Source organism: Oreochromis niloticus, linkage group LG15 (assembly GCF_001858045.2).
Source record: "Oreochromis niloticus isolate F11D_XX linkage group LG15, O_niloticus_UMD_NMBU, whole genome shotgun sequence".
Lineage (NCBI taxonomy): Eukaryota > Metazoa > Chordata > Actinopteri > Cichliformes > Cichlidae > Oreochromis > Oreochromis niloticus.
In genome coordinates this window covers 6,689,004-6,706,276 of record NC_031980.2, presented here as the reverse complement: position 1 = coordinate 6,706,276, position 17,273 = coordinate 6,689,004, and the positions used below count along the sequence as shown (strand labels likewise).

The following is a 17,273-nucleotide window of genomic DNA, read 5'->3' as shown; positions in this document are numbered from 1 at the left end:
GCACACAAACCAACTCAACCTCTTGGCCTTGTTGGAGCAGTGATGCAGACAAATGTTAACAAGCTGATTAAACTGTGATGTGCTGACAGATATGCTGGACACACATACACTGTCTGAAAATGGATACCAAAGTATTGCACATTGCAAAGGGTGTGTGCGTAATGGAATTACGTGCTTGCCAGAAATCTAAGTTAGATTTTGAAGTAGTTTTGTAATCATTAATATCGCTGCTTTCCAGCTGTACAATGAAGTTCAGGCCCGCAGAGGAGCAAACGATATCCCCGCTGACAACCAGAAAAATGGCACCCCGTTGGAGTGTGGCCTGGGTCACCATGGCAATGGCCTTTTTGTGCCTGACCATCATAGAGAGAGCCACACTAGAGCTATAACTGTGCCACATCACTATAGTAACGGCTGCAGCTCCAGTGGGTACAGCTACCCTGTGACTCATCAGAACGGCTACGGTTTCTGCCACGCCAACAGCGTCTCAGAGATTGGAGACCTGCTGCAGGATTATTTGGGGACAGGGAAACAAATGGGCCGGAAGAACAATGGAGCTCGCCACGTGGTAAGTAGAGGAAAGAAATTCTCTTATTTCCCTTCCATGTGCCTCATGTCGTTGGCATTTGCACGTCCAAAGGAACCCGATCAGTAAAAGTATAAGTAGGGCTTTGGTCAGGAGCATATTGATTACATTTCCCTGCAATAGGAGCTAGTTTCACATTCTGTCCCTATACCTGACAGCAGTGGAGAAGAAAGCCAACTTGCCAAGTGCAACATGAAAGTACAGTAGATAAGAATAGATTCAGCTATGCTATATCGAGTGTTGGGGTTCAGTTTTGGTAAAGGTACAGTAAAGGGTACCTTGCCAATGATCTTCCAGCAAATATAACAGCAGCATGTTGATACAGGGTTATTTTTATGTCACTTCTGATCTCTTTCAGCGCTTCAGTGACACAATCAAAGTGAGCCAGGACATCGCTGCATGCCAGGATGAGATCGAAAGAGGATCTGGAGATAAAAGGTAAGAGGCTGTATGTGTTTTTCATCAACTCTTTACAGTCGGAGATGATTTTTGTGCCTCGTTTTGAGTTATTTTCTCTGTGCCGCACCAGGCTCGGTAAAGAACAGATTTTCGGCAGTTTTGAGGAGACTGAAAACAGAAAGAACAGAGGGTCTCACATGAGAAACTCCCCCCGCAGAGAGAGTTCCCCCAACAAAGAAAACTCAGCCAAGCCCCCTCTTGGACAAAGGGATGCTCCTTCTGTGCAAGCACGCTCGCACCTCCAAGGGACAGCTGAATCTCCCGCTCTGGACAGGAAGTACTTCAGTGCAGGTGTCGTGGGTGACAAGAAATGCAGCAGCCCCTCTGTTCTCAGGAAGTTTGGAGCCATGCTGCAGGAGAACGAAGGTAAAATGCTGACAGAATCAGGAGTGGTTACCCATCGAGGGCCAGCTCCAGAAGCAAAGTGTCCCACTCCCAGCTGTCAGCGCAGAACTCTGGGAGCCGCTGCCGTCGCCGGCAGGGTGCCCGCCCGCGTGCCTACCCAGAAGTGCCAAACGGATTCTGACGTGCTGACAGCAGAGATAGAGCCCAGCCAAGATTGGGGGTTAGCATTTGACCCTGGAAGGCAGAACTCCAAGGATCAAAGAGGAGGGTACAGCAGTTCCAAAGGATCCCACTCTGGTCCCCAGCAGTCTCAGAGGAGATCACAGGTGGCAGGGAGCCCAAAGATTAGACCCAGGGCTCACAGTGGGGCAGACAGAGATGGAGGACTGGCTCAAGGAGAGAAATCAAGAAAGGTTACAGTCGAGCAAGCGGATCCCAAAATGGAGCACAGGGCTTCAAGTGCTCCCTCTGTAATCCATAGGGGAATGTTATCAGGACCGGAGTCGGCTCGTTATGGCCAGTTGAGGGATGAAGGACTCATTGAACTGCTCGACATGCTGGAGATCCAACACGAGTACAGCTCCAGTCCTAGAACAGGATACAAAGCCCACAGACAGGAGCCACAGCAGGTAGGTAAATTTCTGTTTCTTTTTTTTACTATAAATTCGATAAACCTGTAAAAAACTGTAATACAACCTAACACGCGTACCGCTGTGTTTGTAACCAGACAAACCAAGCTGAGTTGTCACCAGCCACGCCTAAGAAGAGCTTCTCTCGCCCTGCACGGCCAGCCAACCAGCGACCTCCTTCCAGATGGGCCAGCCACACCCCTCCTGCCAGAATCACCGCCCCCTCAGGCCCAATCTACCGCCCGCCAAGCCCACTCACTCGCCCCCCTAGCCCCATGACCAGAACCCCAAGCCCTGCCATGAAGCACCGGCTTCTTATTTCTTACTCTCTTCCTACTGAGACCGTCATTATGTAATAGTTCCATTCAAACTGAGCTTGTTCCCTTCCTCTTTCTTTGTAAATAATTTTTATCAAACAAGAGCGCTGCACACAAATGCTTCATTTTTGTTGTGAAATAAAACACATCCACTACATTCTCCAGTGCTGCTGTGGCTTTTAAATCATTCTGTGCCTAAACTTTGCCAACACATCACCATATCGGCTTTGTTGTAATCCTGCATCGTATCTATAAACTTCTTTATTTTCTCTTTTTTTGTATTGAATTTCAGGTGTTTTCTGTGTAATGTGACGAAGCATGCAGCCCTGTTTTGAGGGTGCATGCCCATGTGTTCGATCCTTACGGATGCTGTGTTATCAACCGTTCTCCATTCTCCCAGCGGCCACTCCTCTAACTGTCAACAACAGTGTGTTGTACTGTATCATATTGTCAAAATATATTTAAGATGTTGAAATAACAGCTGTGACAAATGACTATAATATGCCTTTAATGTATTTTTTTCTTGGTAATAAATATGACAGTGCTTTGACATAAAGACTCATCTCTCTTTGCGTTGGAGGATTGCATTGTCTCACTCCATTAGTAATGGCTCATATTGCAGGACGTTGCCCGCTGATGCCTGCTGATATCCAATCCCAGCATGCCGGTGAGATGACAGCTCGTCCAGAGCTAGGCAGCTTTGCAAATGAGCTAATTGCCCGCCATCTTCAACGTGACATGAGCTAGTTGAAACAAGCTATATGATTACATTTTACAGCTTCCAAATTAGCATATGACACATTTTTGGTTTGTTGGGTTTAATCATGTTCTTAAAAAAAAAAAAACTTGAAATGATGATGCTCTTAAACACCGTGCAGCGTCCGTTCAAGGGCAGTTACGTTACCCGCCGTTATCGGGATATTCAGCGTGCGGCACAGGCAGAGATGACATTGCATGCTTTGTGTTTCTCGCCTCATCATTCTCCCATCAACAACCTCTGGGGTACCTGACACCTCCTGCTTTGGGGCAGAGGAAGGAAACACATTGACACGCTCGCAAGTTTACACACTGGCGCTGAAAGAACATTTGCATTACATAAAAAAAGCATTCATATCACACAGTTTCTGGACCAACCAATATAATTTTTAGACGTATGCACATATGTTCGTGCCCTGCTATGCCTTTTGCCCCATTATACAGGGTATTTGAAGTGTGAAATGTCATTTAAAAAGCTGCATGGGTGCGTGGAAGACTCTTGGCCCCGTGATTCATTTCATGCCTGTCACCCAACCTCTCAGTGCTATGTGGCACCTCAGACAGAAATAGCAAGCGTGACGTGTGTTTTGGTGCCAGAAATCTTATCCTGCTGTCTTTAGGAGTATAAATAAAGAGCAGGAAGGGAGTTTTGGTTCCTCTCTCTGTCTCCTTAGCTCTTTATCTTTTATCTTATTCATCTCTTTTTCTGCCTCCTCAGGTAGAAATGCCTTTAGATTCAGGGTTTCATCTGCTCATCTGGGACATAATTTTGCCCCTCACTCATTTTCTTTTTTTTAAGTAATTTTATTTTGTGGTTTTTGGGTTCATTTGTGAGTGTCTGTGTGTGTTTTGCTTTTTTAGGCAAATCATAATAGTTCCCCTTATCATTCCTCTGTCTGGTATCAAAATTACATCTCTCTTCCTGTATCCCTGTTACAGCATTGCTCATTGGTCTTCCCACCTCTGCTTGCAGGTTGTGTGACTAAATGACAGCCCGTCTTACAGGTTGGCACCTCCACATGCTGCATGACAGCTGACCATCTCCGCTATCCTCATCAGGCCCCCTACTAACTCGACCTCCCACCTGCATAAGCGAGCTGTTAAACAGGAGATCCGCTGTAGAAAGTGTGAAAAAACACTGTGTTCTTTGCCATGTACGTCTTCTCCTCTTCACCCTCCTAGTCCAGCCTGCTCCCCCTTTATCCCTGCCTCCCTGAATGAAAGACACTGCTATCAGACCGACACAGCATGGCAGAGCTTGGCACAACATGCTCTCCACTGGAAAGGCTATTCATGTGAGCAGAAGCAGACACATGACAGAGGGGAGAAAGGAAGAGAACACAGGAGCAGACAGCTGAAGTGTCGCCTTGGCTTACTTGACGTCAGCAACCAAGTTAACACACCCAAGGGGGTAATGCCCACTAAAAGATAGTTTTAGTTTTACATCGTCACACCTCGGACAGCCTCTACGCAACTACTTTACGAGTTATGCAACTTTTATTATATGCTATAAAAGTGCATTCCTGTCCAAACACATTCATTCATGACACATGTACAGTGCTGAACTGCCCTTTTCAATGATTTGCTATTGTGTGCATGTATGTGTGTGTGTGTGTGTGTGTGTGTGTTGAGATCCTGGGAGCAGCCCAGACAAGGCAGCACTTGTACCCCCTTAGAGACTCGAACCTGTAGCAGTGATTGCCAACATTTACATCTATCCTCACCTCTGTTAAGAGAAAACACGTGTATCAGTCTTTCAGAAATTTTTCTAGACTTGGACTGAGCGTAATCTTAGACTAAAAAGAAAAGGTAAAAGAAAATTTTTTTTTACAGACCTATCTACAACTGGTCTGTCTGGAAAACTGAGCCTTTATTTTACAGGAACAACTTATAATCTGTTTTATAGTTAATATTAGCTTTATTCAAAAACAAATCCTGCTTGCTAGAAGCATCACTCTTAGACATCGTTTTTACAGCATATCACAGTCAGCCATGGTCATGTCAGGATGCTCTTTGCTGCAAGGTGAAGACCAGACAATAGAGAGAAAACACCAACAATCAGATGACCCCTTATGAGTAAATGCTTGGTGACAGTGGGAACAAAAAACTCCCTTTTAACAGGAAGAAACCTCTGGCAGAACCAGACTCAGGGAGGGGCAGCCATCTGCCACTACCAGTTGATGGCGAAGGTGTAATTAATGACATTACAGATGTCTTCCTGATGGAACTGAGGCATCAATATTGTTAAAACACCTCTGTTTATCTTACAGTCACCAATCAGAACGTGGTTAAAATGATCTATGATATGCATAATTTGCACACACAACAATTTTGCTGTACATGTCATGACTTTTAATGCCAGAACTCATCTAAAACAGGGATTATCTAGAAGAAATGGTCTTCCATCCCTCTAGGAGGACTGATGATGTTCTGTGTGCACATGTGCCGGTTTTAGCTCTTTTTTTCCCAGTAATTTTTCAGCACCCACAAAAAGTAGACCAAGAAACTGGGCCACATAAAAGGAATGTGGTCGTTTTTAATGTTACCTTTCCACAGAACGCATGCCAGGATTTCTGCTGTGGAAAAATGCCTATTACAAGTGTTAAATATATCTCACTGAGTCTCTGGTTGATGACATAACGTTTTCTTACATGTCTGAAGAATGTGAGAATCTTACATTCCTTCTTGCCACTTCTCAGCCACATCCACCTGTCCTCTGTCCTCTGCTCTCCACCCCTGTCCTGCCTCTCTAAAGCTGGGCTTGGGGAGTCTTCAATGAAATCCCCAGCATGTGTCAGTTGCTCCTCCAACAGACTCAAAATAGTTAACAGTCATTACTTTGTGAGTACATCTCACAAAATTGTGAACAGAAGAGCAGCAGAGCCAAAATAAACGTAAAGGAGCACAGATCAGCTGAAACTGAGCCGTTTTACAGCCGTTTTCACAAGCTCTCTCATTGCATTATATAGCTGGATTTCTCATGTTAAAATTTAACAGACAAGAAATGTTTGCATGTCTCAAACAACAGGCATGTCTCTGTCCTCTCAATGGCATCCACCTGCCACTGCACACGTGAGCGCACAGCTGCACAAACAAGCAGGGTTCAACTGACACCTGTTTTGTTCAGTCTTTTCAGAACTTTTGCTGAATGCTCTTTCAGACATCTATGCAAACCTGAAATTTCCTGTCACACATTTGTAAATAAAGTTATCTTCTTGTCTCTCAAAGATATTGGGTGATAAGAATTCACACATTTTCAGCAGCTGCTGAGCCTGCTCCTCTCGAATCCCTGTATCAGTAACACGCAAAAAATGGATTTCAAAGCTGCTGTACATCTCCCAGGAGTGTTGACAGCCTAAATTATGAATTTGAGGGTCAACTCTGATAGGCCATAGGTGTAATTTCAAATTCCACTGCTCTACGCTTCCATTTTGTGCTCCTTTTAACCATATGGCACAAAATGTCCCGTTAGACTGGAGCTGGTGTCACAGTTTGTTCTGCTCTATCTTCGTCCACCTGTCCAAACTGTCAGTGTGCCTGCATCTGTCCATTGAACAAGCCGTCTCAAATGCCAGATGATGAGTGTAGCAGTACAAGAGGTTGGACCATTAAGGACAGCCAGGGGGGAGCCTAAAGTGTTCTTGAAAATTCCAGAACCCTTCATTAAAATAGAATGGGGCCCAAATATCTCCCCTTTGAAAGACGACCCACGAGGGTCATCTTTCAAAACAAGAGCGAGGCGCTCTCGTGGGATTAGCTGGTGTTGCTTGGCAGAGGTGACTATAGTGGTCCATTTATCGTGTGACGAATGACCAATTTTAATTTGGTTGCATTGGAGTGGTCAGCTGGGAGCGACAACATGGCCCCAGGACTGGTCCGTGGCCCATTCATGTGCCCATGTTCGCCTCAGATTAATGTTCCTGGGCATACACATCACCAAGGAATGTCATCTGTTTTGCAGGTACATGCACCTGGCTGCTGCTGTTGTCTGCAGTAATGCATAGGTACAATGTTGTCATGGACTTTTTCCCCTAAAGAAAGATTCTCATCCAAGATTTTATGCTACATGGCCCCGTCCATTGGCCCCTGATTTTGGTAAAATCATTCTGTACCATTAGTGGAAAACGACACCAAAGCATGTTTCCACCCCTGTGCTTAACTGTGGGGATGGTGTTCTTTGGGTCATACTCAGCATTTCTTATACCAAAGAGCCCAATTTTGATTTCATCTGACCACAGCACTTTCTTCCAAGCTCTGTCTGAATCATTTATTTGTTCACCTACAAGCAGAGTGACCTTGCAGCCACTGGAAGATTCAGTCTATTGCAGTGTAGTGTATTATCAACGGTTTTCTTAGTGACTGTGATCCTGAATGTCTTTAGATCATTAACAAGCTCCTACAAGGTAGTTTTAGAGTGTTCTACCACCTTTCTCATGATCATTCTCACCCCAGAAGGAACAATCTTGCATGGGCTCTAGACATAAATGACCTGAGATCAGGAGTGTCTGTAACTGATTGATATTGTAATCTGATTGTAATCTGTGCGCCACATGGGCACACAGCCAGTCTGTGGTAGACAGAATTTTGGAGTTTCTCTCCATTTAAATGAAACTATTTCATTTTTCATTTAATTTCTTTAGAAGAGGGCAAACTTACAAATTCATTGGATGATCAAATAATTATTTCCCCCATTGTATAAACTAGAGAGCTACATCTCTGAAGAACATTTCTTTCTGTGCAAAAGCTAATATCAGTACCTTAAACTGTCAGCTCAGTACTAACCTGTCTAGTTCTCCCTTTAGCCTCCATTTGGTAGCACATAGACACCAAACAGAAAATACAGCGTGCCATCACATTAAACTGTTTTTAGAAATGGAGAAGACTCATAATATAAACTTTACGATCTTCATAGTAATAATGTGATACATCACTGTTATAAATGGTTCAGTAGCACTGGGCTTAGTGAGGCATGTTACTTGATAGGCTAATGGTGTTAGGTCGATGAGCGTTACAGTAGAAGTGAAGTCATTCTTGGCTCCTGCATGAGTGATGTACCTTGTCTGTGAATCTCTGCGTTATGGTTAGAAATACTGATGACCTACTGTGCATATATGTAGAGACACATCATGCACAGCTGCAAGACAGAGGCCACACACTAATGGTTCTTGTAACAGTCTAAACAGTGTACTAACATCTTTTATTCTTTTACAAAATAAACATTTTAATATTCAATTGAATTTCTATAAGAAAACCTGAGCCTGCATTTAATGGACTCAACCAATCCACCATGTTCAACAAAATAAGGTTAGAAATAATCCCCACAACAACAATGCTCCACTTTGGGCCTCAGGGTGGCGAGAGATGTGAGTATGATGAGACTATTTGTGGATGTATTGGAGACAGGGTATGTATTTTATGTAGTGTGAAAAGCTAGGCTACAGAAGGCATTTGACCAGCATATGAGGTTCACATGAGATCGTTAGAGGGCAGCTACATGTCTGAAAACATATAGCAGGCTTGTCTCCTGTCTGTCTGCCTGCACTCAGCAATGGCCATATCATATAGTGCATGCCCAGACCAGAAGTAGCCATGACCTCTCATCATGGATGAGATGAGACTCACAGTCAGGTTTTAAAAAAATGAATTCAGAAAGACATCTTTGTTTCTTTGTCAACATCATGTCTGCTCTTCTTCATTTGTCCTTCATGCTATTTTCACGCTATTACCACATCTCATCTTCCTCACCACTGTATCAGTCATAAAAGAATACACTGCTACAGTGGTGAGGTAATGCAAGTTTTTTTTTTTAAGTACTTGACATGGTTTAGCCTTCATGTGTAAATGAATGGAACACACACAAGACAAGTGTCAGCTGTGTTCAGGTATAGGTCTCCAAAATATGTAAAGCTACTGGAATCAATATTTTCATAGAAACAATAGATCAAATTGCATGTAATGTGAATGCAACTGGTTGTGGTGACAAGCACCCATAGATATACTCCTGAGCTTGTGGCGCCTCTCGGTTCCAAGCAGGCGTTGTGTTTCAGTTATGTCGAAAACTGATTTACTGTATTGGTTTGGTTGTCGGCTACAGCTGGAGGCTATTTTTAGAGAACAAGAAAATCACAAAACTCACCATAAACTACCTTCTCAGCAACACATGATACTTTGATAAATACTATTTTTTGCAATACACATAAAAGGGAAAAGGAAAGGAAATATACTGACCTCAGAAGATGGTAAGGCCCAGTCATCAGTCTGTCAATGTTACGCAGAATTTAAAGCATAATTCTGGGGGGTACATCTCTTGGCACCACAGGATTCAGGCACACTTTCTTGATATGCACTCCACTGTAGTGTTGGCTGTGTGCTGAGGCTCACTGTTATATTGATAACTGCACTGTTGCACTCAGGTCATTTCTTTAAGAAACTATTTAGCTGGATCCCTGCGCATTTTGCTAAACTGCACCTCCACAGCTTGAAGATGCTTGGTGATCTAACTCCTGGCAAAAATTTACAGTCACCACACTTGGAGTAAGTTCAGTCAAGATTGCGAGATTAAAAATGAGTACTTTAGCTCAGGTTGAGCAGTTTGTAGGAAATATTAGAAAGGCATCCTGAGATGGTTTGGACAGTGGATATACTGGGCAAAGGATGATGAAAAGATTCATGGATGCAGTGAAGGAGGACACGCAGAGGCTCGGTGTGAATGAATAGGAAACAAGGAATGGGGTGAGATGGAGGTAGATGATCTGTGAACAACTATTATATATAATTATTTTAATTAATGGAGGATTTCTGTCCAGATCAAAAGTTAAACCATTATCAATAAAAACAGAAAAACATCAAAGCCTGACACCCCTGGTTGACGTATGGACTTTCCTAATAAAAGCAATTTTCTCCATCAAACTGAGTCCAACTTTCTCAAATAGCAGTTGATGGATAAACCTGGAGTCAGCTTGGAAGTTTTGGGGTTTTTTTTTTATCAGATTAAAGTCTTTAGCCAGTACAAATTTATGATTAACTTCTGAACATTCACAAGCCATGGTTCGTCTTTTCCCACAATAACTTCATCTTTATTGTTTTCTGGTTTTCATTTGATCATATTTCTTACAGTTCTGTCAAAATATTTACTTCTGTTTCTGCCCATTTGTTTATCATGTCCATTTAATGCACATTTTCTACTTTCAAGCCATACTGTCACAACACTGATGTTTCATGAAGTCAGAATGTCCAGCATTTGAATACAAAAATGGTTTTGTCATATTGGCTTTGTTTATTTCATACAAAGTCAAACAGCTAAATGAACATCCTCCAAGTGTGGGGATTGCATATTTGTGTTGTATTTCTTTAGTGCTAAGCATTGCCAGACATAGGCTGGAGTCTGCCAACACATATGAATGGCAAGTCATTTGTATTCCACTCAGGATATCCTCTATCTGGCTTATTTGCCATAAAGGCCTGTATGATGGTGGTGTCCTATCAGCAGGTTTTCCTGTCTCAGCAGAGGACTCCTGAAGCCCTTTTAGAGTGGCCACTGGTTCCTGCTCACCTCCCGAAACAAAACGCACCTTACATAGTCACTTATCATGGTCAGAAGTTTGTTTTGTAACATGACTAAAAAATACAAAGTGAGTGTGAAGTTTTTACCCATTTACAACTCGATAAATTATCCAAAATTGTGTCTGAACGCTTTCTAAAACTGCCAAAAGAATGAAGATGTGCTTCTTCTTTTTTTTTCAAAAACAAAAAAAAATTGCATTCACTCATTTTCCAGGATGCAGATGAAAATTATTTTACCCAGGAACAGAAACACGACATCTGGCCACCATCGCCACTGAATAAAAAGTGCACACAGCTTTGTGAAAGCTCTGAAAAGACACAGGACAAAGTCTGGCCCACAGAGCCATGTTTCTAATTCAAGTCACAGTCCAACTGCACGCATCAAGCCTGTGGTTTTCTTCACTTGGCAAATGCTGCAGCTCAGCGGCTTTGGTGGCGTTTCAGAGCATCATATAAATAAATCCAAAGGCGGAAGGGACTGGAGCCCACTGTTTAATTCACAGCCTTTAGTGATGCAGACAGACTAGTGCTTCAAACCAAAGCAAATGTGAGCGAGACTTTGATGGAGATACAGTGGTGTTAATTGTTAGTCTGTTTGTACCTTTTAAAGGCTGTGAATAAGTCGATGTTTTGGATTGGATCAGCTCCATTTTATTGAAAGATGTGCAGGGAACCCAGAATTTATACAAATAAATTCATGTGTTGCTCATGGATTATAGAAAAGGCAGTAATAATTTTAAACAGACAAACTGAATATTTGTGTCCACTTAAGATTCTTAAGCATTTAAGAAGAAATAAATGTTAAATAAAAACTCAAGTATTCACTTTGACAAAAACTGCAGCTGAATTCAGCAATTTTCCAGTACAACGTGCACTCGAGTTAGTAATTCCAATATTAAAAATGCTATTATTCACAACAGGCACAAAAATACTCTTAGTTGCATCACTGGCAAGGTTTCAACCATCCAGTCTGTCTGGAGCTTCTTAAAGGTTCTCAGAAATCTGAGTAACACCTCCATCTTGTGGACTCTTGAAGTACTTGAAGCACTTAAGATTAAATCCAGGACACTCCTTGCAAACAAGTCCATGGATCAGAGCTTCCAGTCATCCCACAATCCTCTAATGCACTGAATTACATATTCATCCATTATAAAAGAAAATGAACACCCCATCATATGATTTTAAATCACAGATAAACAATTTTAATAACTTGACAAAAACACCACAGGGAAAACATTCAGACTTCAGTAAGACAGGTACAGTGAAAAGTTAAAAGCTGAAGTAAGAACAGCCCAAGGGGGCGGGAAGGTGTAAGGGTGACAGAGCTTGTGAGGACAGTGTGAGCTCATTCAAGTACACGTCAATGCCAAAGCTTTGATAGTAGCCCTATGACAAGAAATAGAAATAGAAATCCAAATGTGTCTCTCTACATATATAACCCAACACTTTCCAGTGGTTCTGCCAATACCTTTTCAACACCCAACAGTGCTCACAACAAAAGAAAAAACACATCATTATTAAATAAGACTATCACACTAAACCAGGGGGAAACATGGCCTCCCTCCTCTTACACACGCACACACACACACATATATATACACACAAACTCAAATTTAAATAGCTAATAATTAGATCCCAATTAAGCTTTAAAAAAAACCTAATCATCACAGCAAGTAAGCAGTTTCAATCCTCTGTAACTTGTGCTACATTTTAGGCTTGATTTTTTATACCATCACTCTAAAAATGGAGAAAAGAGGAAAAAACATTTAGATATACATAAATCAGCCGCATTAACAATGAGCTCATAAAATTGGTAAATAGAGAATCATTGAATTTCAAAGGGGCGGCATTACGCTGTCACATCTTATGATAAGGCAGTGAGCTTATGGTGGTTCATAGACTGGATAGCTTTCTAAAGCACCTCACTTTTTTGTTTTAGGAACAAGCCTGTTGTTGCATAACCACCACTGAGCTATGAACTGCAGACTGAAAGCTATTTACGACTATAACAATGACCTTAAAAAAATTATATTCCTTTCTAAGGTTTTAGTTGTTTCTGCTCATATGAGAGAGGAGTACAACAAAGGTAACATGAGAGATCAACCCATATCAGAGGTGTTATGATGATGTTAGCTATTACATTATCCTACACGTAGCAATTTCATTTAACGTCTATGTAAAAATGTTAATTTGCTGTGTCTGTAATCCTTCTTCTCGCTTTTACTACTCTCTATATTCTCGTGAGTTTGGTCTGAACACAGCTCAACAGACACAGGGCCACCGACAGAATGAAGTTTACATTAAAGTTGAGGGAGAATTTTAATTGTTCCAACAATAATTTCAGGATGATGTTTGGCACATCAGTCAACAGGTTAATATCCACCCAGTGACACAGGTAACCACACATTCAAAAGGTATTGCTCCTTCCATGGGATATTTTAAAGATGCATACTGGTTTTTAAACTTTTTTGCTGAACTGAGGAGAGTTTGAGAACTTTTCAAATGTTCCAGTCACACTTCTGTCACAGTGCACTGCCCATCAGGACTACATGAGCGGAGACTGAGTGTAGAGCTGGAAGGCCTGCCCCTTGGAGGGACTCTGGTTGGCTGGCTCTCTCTTAGTGCCCTCTGCCTATGTCTTCTTCGTGCCACTGATTCTGCTCGATCTCTCTCGCACTCCTTCTCGTCCTCACTCTCACTGTTGCCGGATGCAGATTCATACGTCTGCAGCTCGTCATCTCCTTCCACTTCTTCACCCTCAGGCTGGCTGATTAGAAGCTGAGAAAAAGATGCCTCCAGGGTCGAAGGTGACAGAGACAGAGGACTGGTGAGATGATGACGCCCCAGGAGTGTTTGAGGTCTAACAGGGGGACAAGACACAATAACAGGAAAGGAAGACTGCGATTGGCCAGCAGAGTCCGATCCATCAGCTGAGCTGACACGCTCTGTTGCTGCCGGAGCAATGACAGGTAAAGCAGGAACAGGGGTAGGTTCAGGGTCTAACCTTAATCCCGCCACCCCCTTTTTAGGAATATCTAGAATGTCCCTCTTTATCTTGCGCCTGCGACCATGCTCATTTCTGCGGTATTGGACCATGTTTTCCAGATCAGCCACATAAAGAAACCCCGCAATCAGCATCTCTGTGCTCTTTCTGCCCTTGGCAAAGGCCTCCTCTAGCTCTCGGCTTGTCCTCTCATCGTACTGCCACCAACCGTTGCGTCCTTCATAGTACCATGCATAGTCTCCACAGGATTCACCTCCTACTCCTCCGCTTCGGCTCAACCCAGAAGCCGCTGCCTTCAGTTCTTCAGGTGACAGGAGAACAGGCCGCTCCAGGAAGTCCTCAGGGATTTCCTGTCGGCAGAGAGCACAGCGCTTGCTATGCCAGGAGGCACCTTTCACGCACAGGAAGCAGAAGACATGGCAGCACGGGAGGCGTACAGGATGGACGCAGCTCTGCAGGCAGATGGCACACTCCGGGGTAGTGCTGGTGGAGGCAGCATCTCCCACTTCCTCTATGAGCTTGGAGGGTCGCAGGGCGTTTGCTGAGAGGTCCACTTCTCCACAGCCTGCCATGCTGCAGGGAGAGAGTCACAGCACAGCTGATGGAACATGCATGCTGCAAGCTAAACAGATTTAGTGACTCACTGACAAAAACATGGGAATGCAGCCCAAGGTAGCATGCGCTGCTCTGCTGACACTTCTGGGAACGCCCTCGTTCGCATATAGCACAAAACTGTTTTCAGGGCAAATATCCCCCTTTGAACATTACTTCCCAAATAACTGTAGCTTTAAAAACCTAAATATTACAAACAACAGACAGGCCAGCATACTTCTCGTGACTTTATCGGTCTGCAAATAGAACAACAAAGGCCTCTCTGTTTGGCAGAGCTAATGTAGGCACCCAGCTAGGCTAGGCTACTGTTGTGCTAACATTAGCTTTTCAGTCCTTTACTAGCCCCAAGTTGTATAAACAGATATTAAACTACTTGTCATAATGTTAAACTCTGGCATTGCTTTTGTGGCTGTAACCAATTTACAGTCGGATAAGTTAAATCATTCATTTAGCCAAAGTTAGCCTGCTAAGCAGTGTATTTAGCTAGCCTGCTAGCTGTCAGTGTGTCTCCGGGCTGCTAAAGTTGCCTATAAATACACTCACCTGAACTCGGGATACCTCGAGAAGCGTCCTCAGCTGAAGGCCAGGTTGTGATACTTCCACAGCTGCATTTATATTTGGTTATGAAGTTATGTATGACAGGAAATGACTGTGTTGCTACGTTAGTTGAGCTCTGTGCCCTGCCCAGCTAACTTCAGTACTGCTGGATGTGCTGCAAACACTTTCCAGCGGTGATACATATGTTGTGTAGATCTGGTGTGGCTGCACAAAGTAGGCAAAAAAGGAGTGTATTTCACAGTAAAAGAGGGCTTCATTAAACCTGTATATAGTTATGGTTTAGTATTTTGTACACCATAAAAAAGAACTAACTGTATTTTTTTTTTTTTTTAAATAACTGCGATTTACTTAAAAACAAATAATAAACCGTAAAAAATAAAAATAAAACATTTGTCGAACTCAGGTATACATTTTTCACTTTTAATTAGACATTGTAGTTACTGTGTGTTGTGCTTGGCGCAACCCTGTTACCAGAACTCTAAAAAACTGAACCCAGAGTTACAAAACTATTGTTTGATAAATTCTTACTCATCAAGTTAAAGATATACATGGTCATACTGAATACTCATTCCCTATTGTGTTAACACCCGGCTCAAACACATTTTTAAAGAAATAATCAAAAAGTAATTTGCATGTATGCCTTTAAATTTGCATATTTGCTACATCTAGCTTTTGTCTTAAAAATGTCTTTATTTAGGTTTACCAGGCAAAGGGAAAAAAATCACACTAACGAAGCCTCAAAAAGTCATGTCTCAAATATAATGCACTTGGCATCAAGGGGTTAAAATATGTTGAAAAAAAAGTTACAAATAAATATGTTTAGAAAAAAGTTTAACATGGTGCACATTTTGTCTGAGGTCAAATATGATTTATACAACAAGTGCATGTTTTAATATTTTGTGCAGGGATTAGTTTCACATTCATCAGTGGCACAGAAAATGTCCTGCAGCTGTAGAATGGCTGTGATTCTATAACATTTTCATGCAGTTGCTACATCCGGTGATTGTATTTGCTAAATAATATAGCAAATATAATCAAATTATCTGAACTTTATTATCTGTGTTAACAGTTCAGTAGGAAAGCAGTGAAATTATTGCACATGAATGAGAGATAGACACACAGGATGACAAAATTACAAACTGTAAATATAAACCAATCAGCAGCAACGTTAGGATTAAAACCACTGGCATAATAGAAGATCCTTAGGGTCATGTTTGAGGCACTTTTGTGGTCTGGGAGATCAATGGCAGGTGGGAGTTGGTGTTGGTTTTGTGGCTTATCTCAGTGCGTGGAGAACCTTGAAGTGTTTAGGGAATCCACAGAACTGGTGTATCTTTTGTATGCATTAAACATTTTGTTTCTTCTCTGCCATTTTGAGCTTCTAACAAGCACAAACGCAAAGTTTTCATCATTAAATGTGAAAGTATAATTTGCCCCATACTTGCCCCAGGCTCTTGCGTTGATTTTAGTCCCCAAAAGAGTAGTGTTTTAGTGAGGCATAAACTGAACCACAGATGAACCTTGGAAATTAATAGCTAACATACAAGCATGTCCAGATGAAGATGTACACAAGCACTTTAATAAAGTTAGTCATATCCATCCACTTCAGTCATAACTGTTGGACTGTATAGAAAAATCTGGCTTCTTTTAGATGAAAGAGTTTCTACTTGTTTTTAAATTAGAAGACAATAGTGCATAAATTCAACAACGGATGCTGAAGATGGAGCTGCAAGGCAGGAGGGGAAGAAAAGGAAGATTCAAGGATGTAGTGAAGGAGGACATTCAAGTGCCTTGAGGCGACTGTTGTTGTGATTTGGCGCTATATAAATAAAATTGAATTGACATTGACATTAAGAGGGTTGGTATGATAGAGGAGGATGCTAAAAAAGGGGTGAGTTGATCCACTGTGGTGACCCCTAAAAGGCAGCCAAAAGAAGGATGAGATCAAATGGTTTAGAAGAGGCTTCTTTTAACTCATTACAGGCTGCTCCTGAGTCTCTTTCTGATGGCGCACTTCCTGATCTCTGACAAGTGTGAGCAGGGGTTACCATATACACTTGGAAAGTGCAGGACTGGCCGGGTGCGTGTCCTCTGTCCCCTCGGTGGGTCCGCATGCTCTGTTTCTGAACACATGCACCCCAGTGTGTCCATTCCCCAACCTCACAGTGAGCTAGAGGAGAAATGTATAACACTGGGAATATACATGACCCCTGCACTGAACTCTTCTGAGAAAGGGAAAACTATAACTTTGGGGGGTGCACCACATCAGCTGTACGTCAGGCTCAAATCCCTGTGGGCAGGTAAGGTGGCAGTGGCCATGGTGAAAAAAGAGATCTGCTCTACAGCTCCTGCACACGTTCGCCCTCACACACTCTGAAACAGATGGGCACAAATTTTCAAAAGAACTAATTTTTGACACGGACAAACTAATTTATGCAAAACAC

General features: G+C 42.4%; 1 protein-coding gene across 1 annotated transcript; it reads right to left on the bottom strand.

Moving 5' to 3' along the window:
• Positions 1–11,829: 11,829 nt before the first annotated feature.
• LOC100711905 (E3 ubiquitin-protein ligase rnf146) lies at positions 11,830–15,030 on the bottom strand. The gene is made up of 2 exons (XM_003440764.4): positions 14,815–15,030; positions 11,830–14,232 (listed from the first exon to the last, which is right to left on the bottom strand). The coding sequence occupies exon 2, from the start codon at positions 14,229–14,231 to the stop codon at positions 13,167–13,169; it is 1,065 nt and encodes a 354-aa protein (XP_003440812.1). The 5' UTR covers position 14,232; positions 14,815–15,030; the 3' UTR covers positions 11,830–13,166.
• Between the last annotated feature and the right edge of the window lie 2,243 nt (positions 15,031–17,273).

What these genes read in the sequence shown, in the direction of transcription:
- LOC100711905 (XM_003440764.4), bottom strand. Translation starts at nt 14,231, where the DNA reads ATGGCAGGCTGTGGAGAAGTGGACCTCTCAGCAAACGCCCTGCGACCC.